Source organism: Dermacentor variabilis, chromosome 11 (genome assembly GCF_050947875.1).
Source record: "Dermacentor variabilis isolate Ectoservices chromosome 11, ASM5094787v1, whole genome shotgun sequence".
Classification (NCBI taxonomy): domain Eukaryota; kingdom Metazoa; phylum Arthropoda; class Arachnida; order Ixodida; family Ixodidae; genus Dermacentor; species Dermacentor variabilis.
The window spans coordinates 8358176-8377954 of NC_134578.1; the positions used below are offsets into that span (position 1 = coordinate 8358176).

The 19779-nt window shown below is 43.2% G+C and overlaps 1 protein-coding gene and 1 long non-coding RNA gene across 3 annotated transcripts in view; one reads left to right on the forward strand and one right to left on the reverse strand.

The window, feature by feature from the left end:
• The window catches only part of LOC142564315 (uncharacterized), an 89499-nt gene that overhangs the window by 34912 nt on the left and 34808 nt on the right, over window positions 1–19779 (reverse strand). The gene's annotated exons all lie outside the window — the stretch shown is intronic.
• The window catches only part of LOC142564313 (venom metalloproteinase antarease-like TtrivMP_A), a 57678-nt gene that overhangs the window by 5264 nt on the left and 32635 nt on the right, over window positions 1–19779 (forward strand). For both annotated transcript variants that reach the window (XM_075675264.1, XM_075675265.1), the window contains exons 5-12: window positions 5340–5396; window positions 9086–9234; window positions 10206–10277; window positions 12369–12493; window positions 13041–13090; window positions 14030–14138; window positions 14217–14354; window positions 18945–19113. In XM_075675264.1, the coding sequence (XP_075531379.1) occupies window positions 5340–5396; window positions 9086–9234; window positions 10206–10277; window positions 12369–12493; window positions 13041–13090; window positions 14030–14138; window positions 14217–14354; window positions 18945–19113 (869 nt within the window). The remainder of the gene's footprint in view (window positions 1–5339; window positions 5397–9085; window positions 9235–10205; window positions 10278–12368; window positions 12494–13040; window positions 13091–14029; window positions 14139–14216; window positions 14355–18944; window positions 19114–19779) is intronic.

The following is a 19779-nucleotide window of genomic DNA, read 5'->3' on the forward strand; positions in this document are numbered from 1 at the left end:
CCACTAACAGTTCTTGACAGTCATGAAGGAAGCTTTGTGGTCGGAGAAATAGACTGATATATGTTCGACTTGGTACACCAATGCTTGATTCTCAAAGACGAGATCTACACAAGTGCCTCGCGAGGTTGTCACAGCCGTGGGACGCGTTACGAGCGAGAGGAACGGGATGTTCTCCCGCATAAGTGTTAGGAAATTGCTGTTTGTCTTTATGTCAAGCCGCCACCGATCTGGCTCTCTGATTGCCACCGCACAGGGCGAACGGCAGCGGCAATTTCGGCTCGGGCGGTGCACATATACAGATCCGCCGCCACCGATCTGGCTCTCTGATTGCCACCGCACAGGGGTTGCATTGGAGGAGGAGCGAAGAAAGGAATTAAGTTCGAGCCGGCGCTTTGACAACCGGAGACTCGCAGGAAGAGGGGGGAGGGGGGCGGCGTGTACACCCAGCGGCAAACGATGGGGGCAGAAGCGCGCGCAGCAAGCGGACAACACGATAAAGGGAGGAGGGAAGAGATAGCAGCGACTGACTGATGCCGCTGACGCCGATAGTGAGTCAACCCCAGCTGCGGAGTTGGTTTCAGGAACAACGAATAACCGGCGCGTCGGCAACTGAAGAGCACCCTATCCGCCACACAAGAACAGGGGGGGGGGGGGACCCTTTCCTCCTCTTTCTGCATGGCGGCGACGGTGTTCTATGCAGTCACGTTATCTCGACTCTCTAGCGGCGTCAGCGGCATCCAGCGGTATCAGTCGGTCGCTGCTAGCGCTGGGGGGATGAAAGGGGGGCGGAGCTGGTTACGAGGCCGACGACGACGCCGACGCGAAACCCAGGAACGGACGCCAAAGAGCTGCGCTCTAAAAATGGTAGGCGACCCTAATCTTTCGCTCAGGTGTCTCTCAGTGGCATTCGCACCTCGACGCTGGTGTTCATTACTTTAAGCGAGTGAACGTCTTTCCCCTAGCACGATACGCGGGCGAGGAGGAAGCGCAGCGCGCGCCAGCTGGCGGAGCGTAGCCCCCTAGCGAGCCAGTTAGGGGGCTACGCTCCCTAGCCGGCTACGCTCCCTAGAGAGGAGAAGCGAGAAAGCAAGGTGTGACTTCATATCCACTCTTCCAGGCAGATGTTCAGTCTGTGCCAGGCAACTGTTTTTCATTAATTAGCTGGTTAAATATCATGCCACCTTCCTGTGCGTGAATTCATTAGTGACGTAATTACTTCCGCTTTCTACTTCCGGATTTGCGTCAGTTTCTCCAAAGTCGTGCTCACGTGTCGGGTGTCTAAAGTCTACGTTTCTGTGCTTTGGTGTGTGGTAATCAGTGATTTCTTATTGATTTTAATACTTCCAGACACTTCAGTAACACAACTTGTAACTAAACTTATGCTCTGATATCATAAATATAATGAAACCTGCGAATCTTGTACTGTATTATTTCTTTCAATTTTTTTTCCGATTTATTATGAATTTTGTCCCCGGTCGCCTCAGGAGATGAACCGAAAGTGCTGCGCAAGAAACAAGAGTCTCACTCGATGCTCGTGCCACTAATAAATACATACGCACGTATTCACACCAAGATACGCACACCAAGATTCTTAGAACGATCCTTAATTGCGGCACACATTTAACGTATAACAACGCGAAGCATAGTTGCCTAGATCATGTGGAAGCGTCATCAACTGTGTAGGTAAGGCGAGTAAATCACTAGGCTTCTAGGTTCGAGACCTGACCCGCTTGCTCGGGCAAGTTTATTCCACATATTTACCACGGTGTAAACTGCAACAGGATTGTCGACACAGGGTGCATCGATGCGAATTTACCGGCAAACATACCCGTCCCTGTGCTGTCTCAGTCCCTACGTGATTCGGTCCTGTGAGAAATATAACAGTGTCTCGCACTATCCTCCCCTCAACAACTGCCTCAATAAGCAGAACAGCCAGTGCTGTCGGTTAAACAAACCGGCAAAATTGCGCTGCCACGTCACCCGCACAAGACGAGATGTTCCGAAAGGGCACGAACAACTGCTACCGAGTCAGTTGTTCGTTGTCGGCATATGTGACGAAAGTCACCCATTAGTCCATGTTTTCGGCAAGCCAAGGTGACCCGCGGCTACCTATGGTTTAAGTGGCTGCTATCACGACCTGCTCAAGCTTATGTTCCGATTTCTCACAGCTGAAACAGTTTGACTCTGGAACTAATAAGGAGGCGGGCCATAAAAAGAATAAACTATCGCGTGAAGTTGTAAAGGTTGTATAAGGTATTGTATACGTCTATGTGCCATTGACACATGGGCAGTGCACGGGTCGCATGACCTCTGTGAGGCAGTCCTTATCTGCATTCTGCCTTGCCATCAAAAAGCAAGTTCTGTCTAAAACAATGATGCAAATAAAAAAGCGCATCAAGGCGCCGCATTCTCAGCGTAACTACGATCAGGTCGGCACACTTGCTGACGACGACCTCTAGTCATGCAATCCGACATACGTTGCTCTGTCATGATACGCCCTACTACTGCCGTGGCACAGGCTAGTCCATGGGTAAATTCCAGCAATACGGGCATCAGCACGCGGACTGACTTCATATGAAATTTAGAGGAACTCATCAATAAAAAAAACAAGGTTGGAGAGAAGACGGTGCAATCAGACTAACGAACGGCCCCCCACTTTCTCCCTCAGTTTTTTTTCTCTCCACATCTAGTCGTTGTATGCGCTGCACGAGACTATAGGTCATGAGCTTGTGTGTCACTTTTCATAACTTAAACATTGGCACATATTTTTTGTGCCTAGTGAAGTAAGAAAAATAAAAAAATAGTGCCTTTTTGTTACAAAGAATTTGCAACGAATGCACTGAAGTGAATCACCGGTTGGAGGTCGTCAATATTCATCAATGCGTTGTACGAACTGGCTTTCCTTGATATAGTAATTGTGAATGTAATTTAGGAACTTCATTTCCATAGATCAATGTAAAAATTTACTCACCTTCTGAGCTTCTCGACGAAAGATATGTTTAGTACTGTCCCATACCTCATCCTATTTAGTGTGAGAAACAGATCTTCTTTTACACTAAGTATTTTTTAAAAAGACAGGCTGTTTTTCAAGGTTTCCGCGTTCAACCCCAACCACGAGAAATTTGAAATAGTTTTTCCTGGTTCTGCCACCTTCGCAACCAAACACAGCAAGTGTTTTCTTTCAAAGCGAGTATTTAGTTTCTCTTTTTGCCTCTCCTTCCGTGTATATATATATATATATATATATATATATATATATATATATATATATATATATATATGTACAGAAAGCTTATATGTGCGCTCGATGAAAAAACCAGCTAACGGGCTCTATATGACGAGCACATATGCGCACCTCTGTCAGCGTAACAAACAAATGTATTCCTACAAAATCCTGAACATATAGTGTCGGCTTCGAGGTATCTGGAAAGCACGCTGACGTGCTAGTACAATGGTGAATTATAGTATCGGTGTGCCCCACAAATAAGACGCGAGGACATGCATCACAAGAACAGCTTGTTCTTGTTTACGTTTCAAAACACTGGCTCGCACCCTAACCTTGATTAAAATGGGGATCATGATGATGATGAACCTCTGTCATCGCTCGAACCCTCTAATGGCAATAAGCCAGGAATCGGGCGGCATAAGGTAGCTAAAGGATACCCTTATTTGAAAACAAGAAATTCTAAGTAAAGTACATACACAGCTGTATGTAGCTAATATATTTCTCTAATTTTTAGAGTTTGCACTTGGCTGGTGTTTTTTTTTCTATACCTTTATATTGTCACGAGATTGTCTGTGCTTACTTCATTCTATGTCCGTCTTACTAAATGCCCCACGTAGGCGCCTTTTAAGGAATTTTACAAATAGAAATAAATAAATAAATAAATAATAGAAACATATAAACAAAAGGAGATTTTGCAATAACTAGACTAGTATGCAAGCGAGCAGTCAGACTAACCGAAAGGTGAATCATAAAAGAGATTACAATTAAGAATCAAGCGTAGAACCGTCTTCGTCTTCGAATATTCCTGACTATGGACGGAGTCTGCTAAAGCTCCTGTGGTTGTCTTTGGCAGGTAGAGTGGTTTGCATTGCGAGTTGGTGCATAATTAGTGCTTTTGTCTCCTACATATAGCAGACGTGAATATTTATTTGGTTGTTTCGTTTACATTTAATTTTAATCAGCCATTGGCTATGTGTGACTGGCTGTGTTCTCATTCTTGGCCAATCCTCCAGGATGTGCATGGCCCACCGTGACATGAGCGGTTCACAATCCCTAAGTGTTGTCATAGGTGTATGCACAGAAAAGCACGAGACGTATCAATCAACACTTATGGAATGGGGATCGCTTGGGTCCCAGTGGGCAATGCACATTGTGGAGGATTGGCCAAGAATGGTAACACACCCAGTCACACCGAGCGAATGGCCGAATAAAACTAAATATCATCACCATTCTTCCCTCGACAGGCATTATACACCACCTTCGTCCTTGTCACTTCATTACCTATAGATCTCGCACTGTGCATTTGCCTGAATTGGCATTTGCATTTAGGCATAATTTGTGAGCGACGCAATGAATGAAGATAAAAACTGTATGAGAACGAAGCGACTATAACTTCATTCACGCAACAACATAAATATTGAAGCGAATACAACTTCATTCACACAACAACAAAACATTGGATGACATTTACACCTTGCATAGTATGAAAGTAAACAAAATTGCACATATTACCATTAGTCGTACAGCATTTCAATACCTTCTTTACTAAAGCTTCGCTTCACATAAATTCCGTTTTGCGCATTCGATCTGCATTTTTTTCTTTATTTCGTCTAAGATTGCAGTGGGGTGGCGGAAGGAGGACGTGTTTTAAGGATAGCTTCCTGCCGCCGTCAGGCAAAAACTGATTAAGCAGTGGCTTACATCCTGCAAACACTGATGGATTATATTTTCGATTAAGCTTTTTCTGCCTAAATACTATTGATTGCGGAAGCGGATGCAGTATAAGGAAAAGAAACACATGCGAATAAGGCTTGGCTTAATTTCCTTCTACGGATGGTTGCGGGTGCATTCATTTTGAATGATTAGTCAAAAGTGGGATAGAATAAGAAAAAAGTGCTTATAGATTTTGTTAGAGAACAATGGAAACATTTTGGCAAAGATCAAAGGGAACAAAATTAACATATGAACATTAGCTGTTCGGAAAGTTTTCTGTTTCCTTGTGTCGGGGGTACGTCTTTTATTACCCTACAGTTATAATTTAAAATATATACTGACTGACGCAGCTGTGTATCCGTTCATTCATGTTTATAAACTTCACCCCGTTTTTTTTCAGCACGGACGCAATCGGCATATCGGAGCCCTCAAGTGGTTTATCCTGGAATACATCACGGTTAGTTTCCCGCCTGTAGTGCTTTCCTTATGGAGAGAGCACATGTTACAGCTTAAATAGAATTGTTACAGTTCTTATAACTTTCCTAAGAGAGCCCATTTTACAGCCTAAATACAGATGTTTCTAGAGTTATCTTTGGTAATATTCGCCATTGACAAATATGGTGCGCGCGCTTATATGAAGAGGGCATACAAATCGGCCAGCAAGCTAAAGTAGCTCTGAGTGCTGATAGCTGTGACACTTTATTGATTACGATGTCCAGAAACAGCGTAACCAAGGCATCTGCCTGTCGCGCTGGTAGAAAACAGCCAATCATTCAAGCAGTTAACGTTCTGGCGACTTACTCAGAGCACTCACGTGAAATAATCGTCCCGATTAGGAGCGAAAATCTTACGACGGATGCTTCAAATCGTGGGGTTCAAGAAGTGGATCCAGCTGTACAACAAATAGCACCGTCATATTTGAAAAAAAAATGCTTTATTGTATGCCAAATGGCGTGGTTTTTTTGTTCGTATTGTATCGAAATAGCGGTTGTTTATTGCTTAATACCAGTCATCTAAGTGTTCTGGAATTCTAGCAGATGGCTTATGGGCTGGTCGTAACAGGAATGTTTTGCTGCATGTTTTCCATTCTCTCTGGTAGTTCCATATATACGCAGTTGTGTCGTGCACTTCGCACCAAAACAATACAAATTTCACGCTCATCGTTAAGAATTCTGTAAATATTACAGGGTTAGAAAGGTAATGTGCACGGACTGTATTGGGAATGCTTCAATGCAGCGCATGCTCACACGTGATCATTCTAGTAATCTATTCTTTGCGGAAACAAAAAGTATTGAGCATGCTCGCGAGTCGACTCTCCGCTACACTGGCTACAATCGAAGAGAGTGAGAGATATGGTATGAAAGGCATAAAAGTCGGCCCGAGCTAGTCTGCTCTAGCCTGCGTCTCTGGACAAGGGGTAAAAGGAGAAAGTGGCTGAACGTGTTATATGTAAGCGTCTAAATAGTTTTTTTCTGGATAAAGGCGTTATCTCGGATAAGCAATATGGTTTTCAGAAGCACATATCGACCGAAATGACATTATTAAGAGTCCGAGATACAATTAAAAATAACATCGAAGAAAAAAACTTTACCATTGGTATATTCCTAGACTTTCGCAAGGCTTTTGACAGCATAAAACATAATATATTACTAGAGAAACTCCAAGTATGCGGCATTAGAGGCATAGCATTAGAACTTATGCATAGCTACCTTGAATCTAGATTTCAGTACACTTCCTTGAAAGGGTACAGTTCTGAAAAGAGCATGATTAAATATGGGTTACCACAAGGCTCCATTTTAGGGCCGTTATTATTTATTATTTACATAAATGACCTAACTAACATTCCATTGATAGTGGAAATTATACTGTACGCTGATGACACTAATGTTTTTTTTTCCGGAGCAGACCTTCACGAACTAGAAGTTACCGCAACCCATTGGTTACAAGAACTTAGCGAGTGGCTCTATCTAAATAAACTTGACTTAAATCCAAAAAACGAAATTTACAGTTTTTTATTCCAAGAATAAGCAAACAGATTACGATGTAAAGCTTTTTTTATTCTGGATCGCAACTTGAACATGTCTCAAGCCGTTCGTTTCTGGGTGTTACATTTCACAAAAACCTAAGCTGGACAGAGCACATAAATAAGGTACGCACTAAGATTGCACGATCTGTTGGCTTGCTACAACGGATCCGATGCTTTGTGCCTATCAGGCTTCACATACGATTATACTTTTCGTTTGTGCACTCGCATCTTAGCTACTGCCTCTTAGTATGGGGAAACGGTAATAAAACAGATATAGAAAAATTAGCAGTTTTGCAACGGCGAGCTGTTCAGTTGCTGAACTTCTCGAAACAATACATAGGATCCTCGATACTAATGATGCGCTACAACATTCCTAATATTAGAGACTCTTACAAAAAAAAGATCTGCATACGGCTATTTAAGGAGATCTCCAGCAACATGGAACTATTTTCAACTCTTTACCTGAGTAGAGACACAGGATACAACCTACGTCACACATCAATAGTAATAAAGAAACCAAGGACAAAATATGGCACGCAAACGATCGAATATGAAACCATTTCTTTATGTAATATGTACCCTAACATTGTTGACGAAGGTATAAATTCTAGAACAATTCACAAATTTAAACATGCAATACAAAACATAATATTTTCTGATCACAGTGTGTTTAACGAATGTTAATAAAGTTTCTTTGTTTAATGTCAATAGTAATGTTATTAATGTTCCATTCTGAATGTATAACTTTTGTTAATAACAGAATGTTCTTATTTTTCCTGTGCTGTATTTATTTAGTTACTTGCTATTCGGCAAACGGTTGATACTTTTCATTGTGCTTAAAATTTTGCTGTAAATAGTTCTGAAGTTTTGTTTCTTATTAGTTGTTTTTTGTTATCAGTTGACTGCTACTTCTGCTGCTCCAGCGAGGTAAAGGCCTTAGTCAGGAGGATTGCCTTACCTTGCGGGCGAACCTTCTCTTTATGTTGCCCAAATAAAACTTTGTACAAAACAAAAGATTGATAATGACAGATTAGAGGGATCTTCGATCTTGCAGCAGTGTTAATGGCATGCACCGACATCGATGTTGTGGAAATGTTTATTTACTTATTTATTTATTTATTTATTTATTTATTTATTTATTTATTTATTTATTTATTTATTGTACCCTCAGGGCCGAAGCATTACAGAGGGGAATGGCAAAAAAACATTTCTGTCAATAGATACACTTATACAGGGAGTTATATAATGTACCAATACAATACTATAATTAACAAATCCAATCAATACAAATCACCAAACTACAAAACAATGTAGAATGACTAGATGAGGTGCAGTGGACAGAGGGTTCTGATGTGAACTCGTACGTTTCACTTGCTCCCACATGGAGTGGGCTTCCATAACTGAAGGCATTTAACTAAGCCGATAAACCATTTTTCCTTCATTTCTACAACCTGGCGTAGCCGCCGATGGGTTTAGTGGATTACCTGCCCTAACGCCACCCTAAGCCGCAACGTTACACAGTGTGAGGGTCCTACGTAAAAGTTTTAATTTTCCGAGCAGTTTGTACTCCCAGCCTGTGAAAGTGTTCAACCCTACGTTGTTACGTAAAGCATGGCTGCAGAGGTAATCCCGTCTGTCATTAGAGCTATACGGTTTCCAAAAACTAGACATCTAAGGCAGGAAAAGATAACTACTGTAGGATAAAGATGAACAGTTATCATTATCATAGTTATTATATTATCATTAATTTCTCTTTAACCATAAAGTATACCATAAAGGGATTAATTATTTGACATAGATTTACCTAATAGCTTAACACTTTTCCAAGTCATACAAAGCATTGCATAGTTCCCTATACGGGCATCGAGTTAAAACGCACGTTCTGGCAACTTATTGAATAAAGACGGAAGTCACTGCTCCCTTGCGACCCTGTCATAGTGTGTGCGAATTCATGGAACAACCTAACGTTGGATATGTCTCGAGGATCCATATTTGAGAACACAAAGTGACGTCTGTTGTGCGTACATTGCTTGGGACCTGAGCGGACAAGGTTCACAACAAAGCACTCAATGAGCATAAGAAAGTCACAGTCACAAACATTTAATTCTGGCTCATTTCAGTCTTCCAGACTACGACATCTACAACGACCACCAGGCGACCAGTGTCAACATTTGTGGTTGAAGTTCACATAATATCTGACGAAGCGCACAGCGAACATTTTCAATCTAAAATGGACTTGATCACTTATTTGGGAATCATGCTAAACGCGGTGAGATTTGGTTTCTCTCTTTCTGGAGTTTCAGCTTTTCTGTGTTCTTATAACATTTCTGCTTATTTGAGTTAAACGACTTAAGGGTATTAATGTAAATGACAAATACAATTTAAATCCTACCTCCCCACATCCTTATTCCTTCTTTTGACGTATTCGGTTCTTTTTTTTTACTCTTCGTATCAATTTTTATCCTGTAATTTCTATTAATACCTGCCATCTGGTTGACAGAACTAATACAAATCATAATAATATATTTACCTAGCCAAAACTGCACAGTAGCTTATGAGGAAAACTGTTTTACTTGGATGGTTCTGCGTTATTTTTAACCTCCTGGGGCTAATTTCGAGGCACTGGAAGCACGGTACCCAAGCGCTCTTGGGTTCCGCCACCACCGTGATACGGCCGCCGTGGCTGAGAATCGAACCCACAACCTCTTGCTCAACCGCACAACGCCACAGTCACTCAGTTGACGCATCGGGTTCAGATACATTTTTGTACAGCATGCCTCATTATAGCATCTCATTACTGCTTTCACTTTGGGCACCGCCATGGGGGCAGCTGCTTTACGTCTGCACGCATGCTTCTGCTGTTAAGTTGATGTTACGCTTAACACTCAGCGGCCATGAACCACAAAATAAGAAACGAGCAACTGAGTTACGTGCTGTACTGCTCGTCATTTCTGTGGCGTGGAGTAATGGCTCCGGATTGCTTTGCATCGCGTTGGCTACACGCAGCAAAACGACTACTATTGTCAGGCGTGCACTGTTCTCACGTTGTTTTTCGTCGTACGTTCAGTGCTGGGCATTTGCTTCGAGTGCACTGTTCTCGTAGGTTTGAGATATGGGAAGATACCGCACACACGCTCAGTAAGCGCTTACTATAAATCATATCAGCAACCTGGAGCAGCTTATCTTTTGGTCGCTTTTTTCCCCTGTTGCATTAACAGCTTCCGAACGCACTACTTGCAGGTTGGCCTTAGATATCTAGAGATGACGATGCCTGCCATTAAATTCAAGCTTGTTGGAGTAACAATGAGTAAGGTAAGTCATATAAAACAGTAAAATTTGCATGACGTTGTTTACGCAGTGATAATTCTTGGTCGCGTTATCGTTCCTTCTTTTAAACAAAAAAAGCACAATGAATAAACTTTGTCAAAACGTGAAGTTGGGATTCATAGTAAGGTTTGTTACAGCGCAACACAAGACAAGGACAAAAGAAGGAATGAAACTCAGTCCCACAGCGCTGTGTCGTTGTTTCATTCCTTCTTTTTTCCTCACAACGGAGGACTGATAGAACATACAACAATCACGGCTGGCCGAGTGGTGGAAGCGGAGGAAACCGCGATTGCCATGGCCATGCATGCGGAAGCGAATACCGTCATCAGCGACAGCAAGCAGGCCATCGGCAATTTCGTCCTCACACGACGCCCCCTAAGCGGCTTGAAAACCTTCGTGTGGACCCCCGCTCACGCGGCTGTGCCTGGCAACGCGTCAGCTCACAGTTTGGCTCGAGATCTCGCGCGCCGAGCCTCGTCCGCGGATGCGGACGGCGTGAATGAGGAGGAGAGACACGAGGAACCCTGCGAGACTTATTATGAAATAGCCCATCGGTATCGCTTGAGGCGTCGCGCGCTCCCACCACCGGCCAAGCAACTCGACAAAACGCAAGCGGTCGCGTTTCGGCGACTTCAGACAAATACACACCCACGCCCAAAATACATTAACAAAATCACAGGGCGCAGGGAAAGCGACAAATGTAGGCTCTGTTCAGAAACAGGAACACTCACACACATAATGTGGGAATGCACCTCGCTCCCGTTCTCTCATCCCCCCGTCAGCAGCGAGACAGACTGGACAGCCTGGCTCAGTTCCGGGGACGTCGACCGACAACTTGAACTGGTGGACTGGGCGGAAAAGGCCAAGCAGGCCCAGGGCCTTACTTGAGCCCTAACCCTCAGCCACGTCCCTCTTTATCCTTCCCCCTTTCAATAAAGTTTATCTCCTCCTCCTCCTCCTCCTCCTCCTCCTCCTCCTCCTCTCCTTGTCTTCTGTTGCGCTGTAAAAAACCTTACTATGAATCAACTTTGGCTTTTTAGAGCGCAGCTCTTTGGCGTCCGTTCCTGGGTTTCGCGTCGTCGTCGGCGTCGTCGTCGGCGTCGGCCTCGTAACCAGCTCCGCCCCCTTTCATCCCCCCAGCGCTAGCAGCGATCGACTGATACCGCTGGATGCCGCTGACGCCGCTAGAGAGTCAAGATAACGTGACTGCATAGAACACCGTCGCCGCCATGCAGAAAGAGTATCAGTCAAAGGCATCAGTCAGTCGCTGCTATCTCTTCCCTCCTCCCTTTATCGTGTTGTCCGCTTGCTGCGCGCGCTTCTGCCCCCATCGTTTGCCGCTGGGTGTACACGCCGCCCCCCTCCGCTTCCGCTTACTGCTGGTTGCTCTCGACGGCGGCGATGAGCCTCCGCTTCGGCGGCGCGAACTGCAGGGTCTTCTCGGCGGCGGCGATGAGCTTCTGCTTCAGCCTCGCTTACTGCTAGTTGCTCTCGACGGCGGCAATGAGCCTCCGCTTCGGCGGCGCGAACGGCAGGGTCTTCTCGGCGGCGGCGCTTAGCCTCTGCTTCCCCCACGGCTGTGACAACCTCGCGAGGCACTTGTATAGATCTCGTCTTTGAGAATCAAGCATTGGTGTACCAAGTCGAACATATATCAGTCTATTTCTCCGACCACAAAGCTTCCTTCATGACTGTCAAGAACTGTTAGTGGAGTCTTTGTTAAAGGAATACGTGTGAAAAATAAAAAAAAAATTCTGTGATAGCGCATACATGTGTTGCTCGATTTCTTTGCCTCAATCTATCCAAAAGGTGAAACAGCTTATTTGCTGCGCTCAAATTTCGCATTAGGAAGTAACGTAATCGTCGGTAATTTTTTACTACTGCATGTTTAATTTGCTTAATATATCCATAAATTTGGGAAAGAAATATTCCAGCAAGACGAGCCCGGGCGCACATTACTCTTACATTGCAGAGGCTTAAGTTATAGTTTCCTTTTTTTTTTTGCGTAGCGTCTGCAAGAGAGCGTTTGTTCTGATGTGCACAGACAATATCTAAAAGAAGCCTTATCAATGGCAGGCGGACGTATTCGCCAGTCTCATTGTAGGCACCTTAGAGGCGTATGAAACGCTCGATAAATTGGAACAATATTACAAGGAAGGCAACATTCCAGGAAACCCAGACCTAATATACCTTATAACCAAGTAAGTAACAACAGCAAACATTTTTTCCCGTATTTTTATTTACAATAACAAGGCAACGCATGATCTTAAGACTACAATCTCACTCAGGCTCACACACACTCAAAGCAACTCGTAGGCCTGAGTAAGCCTTGACGATTGTCGAATGAGTGTGGATCTTAGTCGAATGTGAGTCCAACTAGGTGTGCCCGTGATGGATAAACCAAATATAACCAAGTGAGTAATGATGGCAGACAGTTTTTTTTTTGCTTGCTTTTTACTCTAAATAGGCCGCGCATATCACGGGTCTGCAAACTCAAACAGAAGGACACTGATTTAGAGCTACCCATAGATCTGAGTCATCCTTGACGAGTTCAAATGAGTGTCAGCTTGAGTTAGTTTAGTGGAGCCTACGAAAGTGTGCGCAAAGGCATATTCACCGAAGAAAGACACCTACACACCGTACTGGTGACTTTCGTCTATAATCTATAATCTTTCGGCATAACCTATAAGCAATTCGTGCAACGCTACTTTCGTCACGCTTCTGGGTCATTTCTCTCATTTTTCGCAGTCGAGACATGTCCTCCATTAAGACAGGATCTCTCGAGAAGGGCATAGCAGGTAAGGGTTGTTAGCGTCTGCGCTCTGAGTCGCAATCTAATATACTGAGAAAATTGGAATGGGTTGAAAATTGGAACTCGAGGGAACTCACAAAAAACAGAGAAAGTACACTATGAGTTTTGAAATGGGCACTCATTCCATGAGCCGAAGTTTCATGGCAAGATCAACAAAATTAACCGTACTTGGCTAGATTACACATTGAAATAACAGTTTCCTTTTTTTAACGTTGCTGAAGTTTCTTTTATATTTTATATTGATCGACAGTAATCGAACAAGAGATGTCTGAAACATGGGCCAACGTTTCCACAAGAGCACTTGTCATCGTCAGTCTTCTCGTCAAAATATTGGCCACATCAAATGTTTATATTCCTATGAACTAATATTTTGAATAATATTCTTTACTCGCTTACAGCTGATTAGGTCATACTCTGACTTCATCAAAGCATGTGTATTTTCGCAATAGTTACTATTTCAAAATACTTTTTTAGCCTTTTCATTTTTCATCTGCGCACATAGGTGGTTGGCTTGAAAATATTTCTTCTAGTTTGGAGTACATATAGCACTTTTTAGTTTTGTTTAAATTTTTCTATAGCCTCCATTGCTTTGCACTCCGAATTTTTAGCCATGAATGAGCGATAATTGACCCGCCTCTGACAAATTCTACCAACTATTTCTGCTCGTGGTTAGCAACACACAGACAAAATAGGCGAAGTTGCGCGTATACTACACTATTAGAGACTAACCATGTGCTCTCTTCGAAACGTACGTACTGCCGACAGATGGAGTGATGCCCAATTAAACAATGAGCAGAAATTTACTCACTCACAAGGCGGAGTCTGGAGTCGGAGAAACTCGGATTCTATTTGCAGCATTCTCATTTGCGTTCGGAAAACACGCATGAGAAAGTAAAACAAACTGCGTCGGTCACGTCCTTTTCAGGACTCGCAAACGTCGCTGGGGTCTGTACTAATCGTAGAGTGGCTATGGGCGAGGACGTTGCTCTATCCTACCAGGGCGTCTTCGCAATGGCTCATGAGGTTGCCCACTTGTAAGTGATCAACAACGCCTACGTTCCCACAACCTACTTGGGGCGTGCAACCAAAATTTCACAAATTTTGTCACACAGGCTCGGAGCCCGACATGACCCGATGGTGTCCAATCAGTGCCCATGGAAAGCTGGATTTCTCATGAGCTATGAAGATGGCGGCACAAACAAGTACCGGCTCTCATCGTGCAGCATGGCCAGCATAAGAGCTACTGTAGCGTAAGAACTGAAACTAATTGCTTCCTAAGTTTTTCAAGAAGTACTGTTATGACATTTCCGAATGCTTCTTTATTGCTTTAAGTGGAGGACTTAAATTTTGAAACCCTAAAGAATGAACTGGCGCGTATCAGAGAGCCCCAAGTAAGTTACCATGGCAGCTCTTCTGCAAGTCAGTCTTGATTTTCGCTTCCCATGTGATGTATATGGGTCCTGACATCATGACACGGGTGATCACGCGAAAACCAAATATTTTGTCGTTACGACACTCACTCAGGCGCCTATTAACAGCATAGAAGGTGACTGAACATCACAGCGTACTGTAAGTCGATCGTTTTATTAAACATTCAACAGGTCAGGCACAATATTGTCATGACGCAGTATTCTTTAATGCAACGTCGCTGTATTGTCTGACATGCCGAATCATGAACTGGCAATCTGTTGTTCAGGAGTACTCATTTTCAAGTTAATAAAATTCTGGGAAAGCAGTCTGGGATTCCAATGACGAACACCTGCTACTATCAGAACGACTAGGGGAGTGAGCCCATAGCTGTCAGCGTAGCTTTTCTATTTTTATTTCCACCCGAAAATTGGTTTTGCGGTGAGCATATCTTTGAATTCTCACCGCCATTTTTTACGGATAATCTTTAACGCACTTTGACAAGTACATTGGATAAAATCAGAACGATTCAGACTTCATGATTTCAAGAAAGTGTTTGATATTTGTGCAGCATGACTTCTTAATAGAGAAGTTGCCATGGTGTGGTCTTGACAATACAGTAATTAAAGGGATAGAAAATTATTTGCAGGTTAGACGTCTGAGGGTTCTTATAAACGGAGAGAAATCGGGTGAGGTTGGCGTGACGTTAGGAGTACCAGAAGGATTGGTGCTTCGCCCACTGCTCTTTTTTATTTATGTGAATGACATCGTTGATAATACTAACTCTGCTGTGCGCATGTTCACCGGTAACAGCGTATTGTACAGTGTTATTAATATTTAAACAATTGTGCCACATTGCAAGGTGACATTCACAGGATTACACAGTGGTGTTCAACATGGCATAAAAACCTTAACATAAAAAACAGTGCACATGTGTTTCTCTAAAAACAAAATAAAATACTTTCAGTCTAATTACGATATTAATGGTACGCAACTGTTCATTATGTCAGAATTTATATATTTGGGAATGTTTTTCACCCCTGATTTATCTTGGACACGTCACATTGATCATATTACTGCCACATCATCTCGGTTTCTATGTTTTATGAAAACAAACACAATACAATTGCCAATCAAAGCAAAAGATCACTCTATATTTCCGGTGTACAATCAATACTTCAATATGCTATCACCGTTTGACATCCTTGGACACGAACGAACGCAGACAAACTGGAAAGAGTAGAGAGTAAGGCTGTGCACATTCTATTTGAAAATTACACAAGAAAGTCTAGTGTAACAAAGACCAAAAAGAAAATTGCGTGGGACATGCTGCAAAAGCGACGCTTAATTCATAGATTACCACTCTTCCACGACATTTCTCATTCAAGAACAGGTATCGATAACATGAACTATATATATGTACCCCAATGGCGTGTCTATGAGAGTTGATCACGGACTCAAAGTGGAAGAAACTTTATGTAGAACTAACGTGTTTAGTAAGTCCTTTTTCCTCAATGCAACTCGAGATTGGAATCAGTTACCGAGTGATATTGTGAAAGTAGCTTGAAATTATATGCTTATACAGTCGCTTCATGAAGTAATCGAGTACACACGAACATGTTGTGCTGTTTTAACCTATTTTGCCTGTATTATGTATCTTGTTTATGTAATTGCCCCTCCCCCTCTGTAATACCTATGAAGGCTCTGTGGGTACTCTGGTAAATTATAGAAAATAAATACTTCTTTTTTTAGGGGGATATCTTGTTCGTTAATTTTGTTGTCGCTGAAGTCTACTGTATACCTGATCATCCTGCACTTCAATATGGTCAGTCCTATCCAATACATTTAAACAATATTTTCGGGAATGATGCAGTCTACAGCAAGGCCAGAGCGCCATAACCCGACGTGACTATACTGAAGTTAATTGAATGCTTTTCATATCATACTTCATTAGTAACATGAAGCCCGGGAACAGTGCACCGACAAATAATACAAAAAGACATTTACGGATTCCGCTAATATTAGGGAATCTGGGATAACCGAAGCTTCCTTTCATGTTTGCTGAAATGTCTTCACTTCCCCGGTTTCACTTTTTGCAGTTAAACGTGGCTGCATAATGCATGCCTTGCTCCCATTTTGTTCACCTATTCCTTTTTTCACCAAGCTGTTCTTGTTGCAAATGTCTTCCCTCTTGTGTAGCCTATTTAAATATTCTGTTGCCTACTTCTTCACAGACTTCACAGCCCTATAGATCAGCGGTCCTTGCTAGCGCAGGTTTTGGTCTCATTTTATCTCTCTTAGTTCCTCAAACGGGGCTGCTTTTGTTGTCGTATTCTTCACTTCCTTCCACTTCTGCCTGTCAGTTCAGGCACCTACCCAGTGGCGCGTAACCATCCTCGGGGATTGGTCAAAAATGCTATCATAACGAGTGCCACATGCTAAGTTGCACCCCTATGCCCAGACACCCAAGTTCTCTGTTCGGACGTGCACCCAGCGGCACAAGTTCTTTACTCGACAAGACAGCAGCAGCCAGTATGCAAATGGGGCGAAGAGCCAAAGAAAGCTTCGCTTTAAAAGGTGTTGATGCAGATGCGAAACCGCGTTATATACGATCAGTTACCTTGTTCTGTTCATTAATCGCTGTACTCGCAGCCTCAAGGCTGCGCAGCCTAGAGCCAGGCTTCCCCTGGACACTATAACCAGCCTTCCCCATCAGCGTAATTAAAACATGTAATGATTGCTTCGGAGCTCAGGACTAAAGTGCGACCCTGACCTCGCTAGGCTCTACGCATCTGAGTGAATGCACGTGGTCGCAGCTGTGCTCCGACTGACGTCTTAGCTCTGCGTTAAATTTGCTATCGTGGAACCTTAGTAATTGCAATCGTACTCCCAAATAAAAATTCGGGGTACCTTATCAGATCTAAACCGAAAACGCTGAATACTATCCATAAGGTTCCTCCACTCGGTGCTCTAACATGGCGATGATGTTAATGACGGTGATGATCTACTAGCATTACTTTTGAAACAAGGGTGATGAAAAATATGCCAACGAATGTAGATGTAAGTGCCACCTCTCCTCTAAGTTGTCTCCGGGCTTCAATGGCCATGTCATCTGAGATCGGACGCTGCGAGTTGGCAATATCACGTGCCACTCGATGTCGCAGACCATGCTTTAACACTTCATGGTGGCTTGCGGGCCAAGAATTCTTGTCACGAAACACTTTCGGCGTTTCTTCGCATTCAGCCAAGCGACGGTGCGTTTCTCCAACAGTGCCTCGACTGCTCGAGGCGATGCGCGGCACTATGCTCCCCTCGAGCATCAAATACTCAATGCAAGAAAAAAACGCTTTATTTTGTAACTACGTCCATTAGAATATAAAGAAACGGAGTAGTACCGAGTAAAGGGTGCCCATAAATGTTCACCCTGATAACAAAACAATGCATCAGTAAATGAAATCGGATACAGTAAATAGAAAATGCGTTATACCACATATGCCTCTACTCATTAACTTTTGAACCTTACATAAATATTTAATGCAGGTAATACATTTCAACATTCAAATCGCTTGAACCTGTGCACTTCTGTAACATGCAAAATATCCAGCCGGTGCTCAATCTCTTGCCGCACATTTGCAACATGTCTGGTGTGATTGCTTAGAGCCACAAAAAAAGGAATCAGGCGTGCAACTTCGTAAACAATGTGGACAGGAATTGATTGAAAACATTGAAGTATAGTCAGAGTGCGGACTCTTGGTCGAGCCCAAACTCAGGCAAGATATCAATTTTTTTTTCTTCAGCCGAGCAGGAAAAATTGTATGACTGCAGAATAATTTATGAGGTATTGAAAGAAACTTTGCTTTAATATAACGACAGACCCCGCTCTGCGATTTGTGATCATTGGCCATACAGCTAGCAGCGCAAAGCTGTTGCCTATGAGCCGTCATGGTGAGTGTAAATATACGGATGAACTGCCATGTGGTACGGTAAAGTATACTTTGTAAATAAATGCTTCGCCATGTTCAGGTAATACGAGTACGCAACCCGAAATACTACGAATGTAATATTCATGCTGCCAAACATGCATCGCTAAAGCAGAACTCCCGATCAACTGCAAACATAAACGATAAACGACAGTACCCTTAAGTGGCCACGTTTCCCTCAAGAATTTTATACTTGCGAGAATAATGTGTTCTCACTCTTATTTATTTACATTATACTTGTTCTCACGCAGAGGAGCTATCAATTTTATTGCTAACTACTAGACTTCCTTCGGTGTGCAAATATTTTCTAGTTCCGATTCCTTTATTGACGTCTATAAACTGACTCCAGTCTGTATTCAGACGCCCGTTGTCGCCCACAGTTTATATAAAGAATACCCGCGCCTTTCCCCGTTGAATACAATGAGCGAACAGATGTTGTGTAACTACGTGCAGGCGCCTCCCATTCATCTGCGTACTGGAACGAGCAAGCGTCACTGTGCTATCCCTACCCAACCCCGGTGTCATGCCAGGGCAAAAAATATCTCCAGATAAGCACTGCGAGTTGATAAAGAGGAGGGAATTGAGGATCAGAAGAATCAGGAGCACGGCCTACGCAGCAATGGTGAGAAATCTTCGTGTCATAAAAAGATAAGACGCCTGTGCCGCGCCCCACTCTACTGTACCACCTGTTTTACGTGCTTATATCCAAACTATGAATTACCGAGACAATTCTTGAAGTGCGATTTGTAAGCTGATTAGTTAGATTTGTGTATGCATAATTTTAAACATTCGTTTTAGGGCATAGGTTATGTTGCTATAGCCTGTATTTTAAGTGATGCGGGGATCATGCTCAGGAACACCTACTGAAGTCGTGCTTTCCACGCCTCTTAGCAAGATGGAACGCCGCTTAATAGGCAAAACAAATGGGTCAGGACGGATATAGTTTTTTTTTTTATATGAGCATCGTTTTAGGAAAACATCGCATGGGGTGTTTGATGCGCCGTGCCGCGAAATACTGTACACGCGGCAGTGTTATTAAAAGGGCATATTTTTTACAACTGGTGCCTTATATGTACCCGGGAGGGTTTTACCTTAAATAATTTTTATATCCGGCATACTTTGTGTGTCTAAAAAAGTTATTATGGTAGCGATTACACGGGCGCTCAACACACGGTCACCGGTTCACTCGGTCGCCGTTGATGTCATCATGTTATCCAGGGTGCGATGGCGCACGCATGGCCCAGGCTGCAGAAACCACTCGGACCGCGTGTCCAAGCGCAGGCATGGC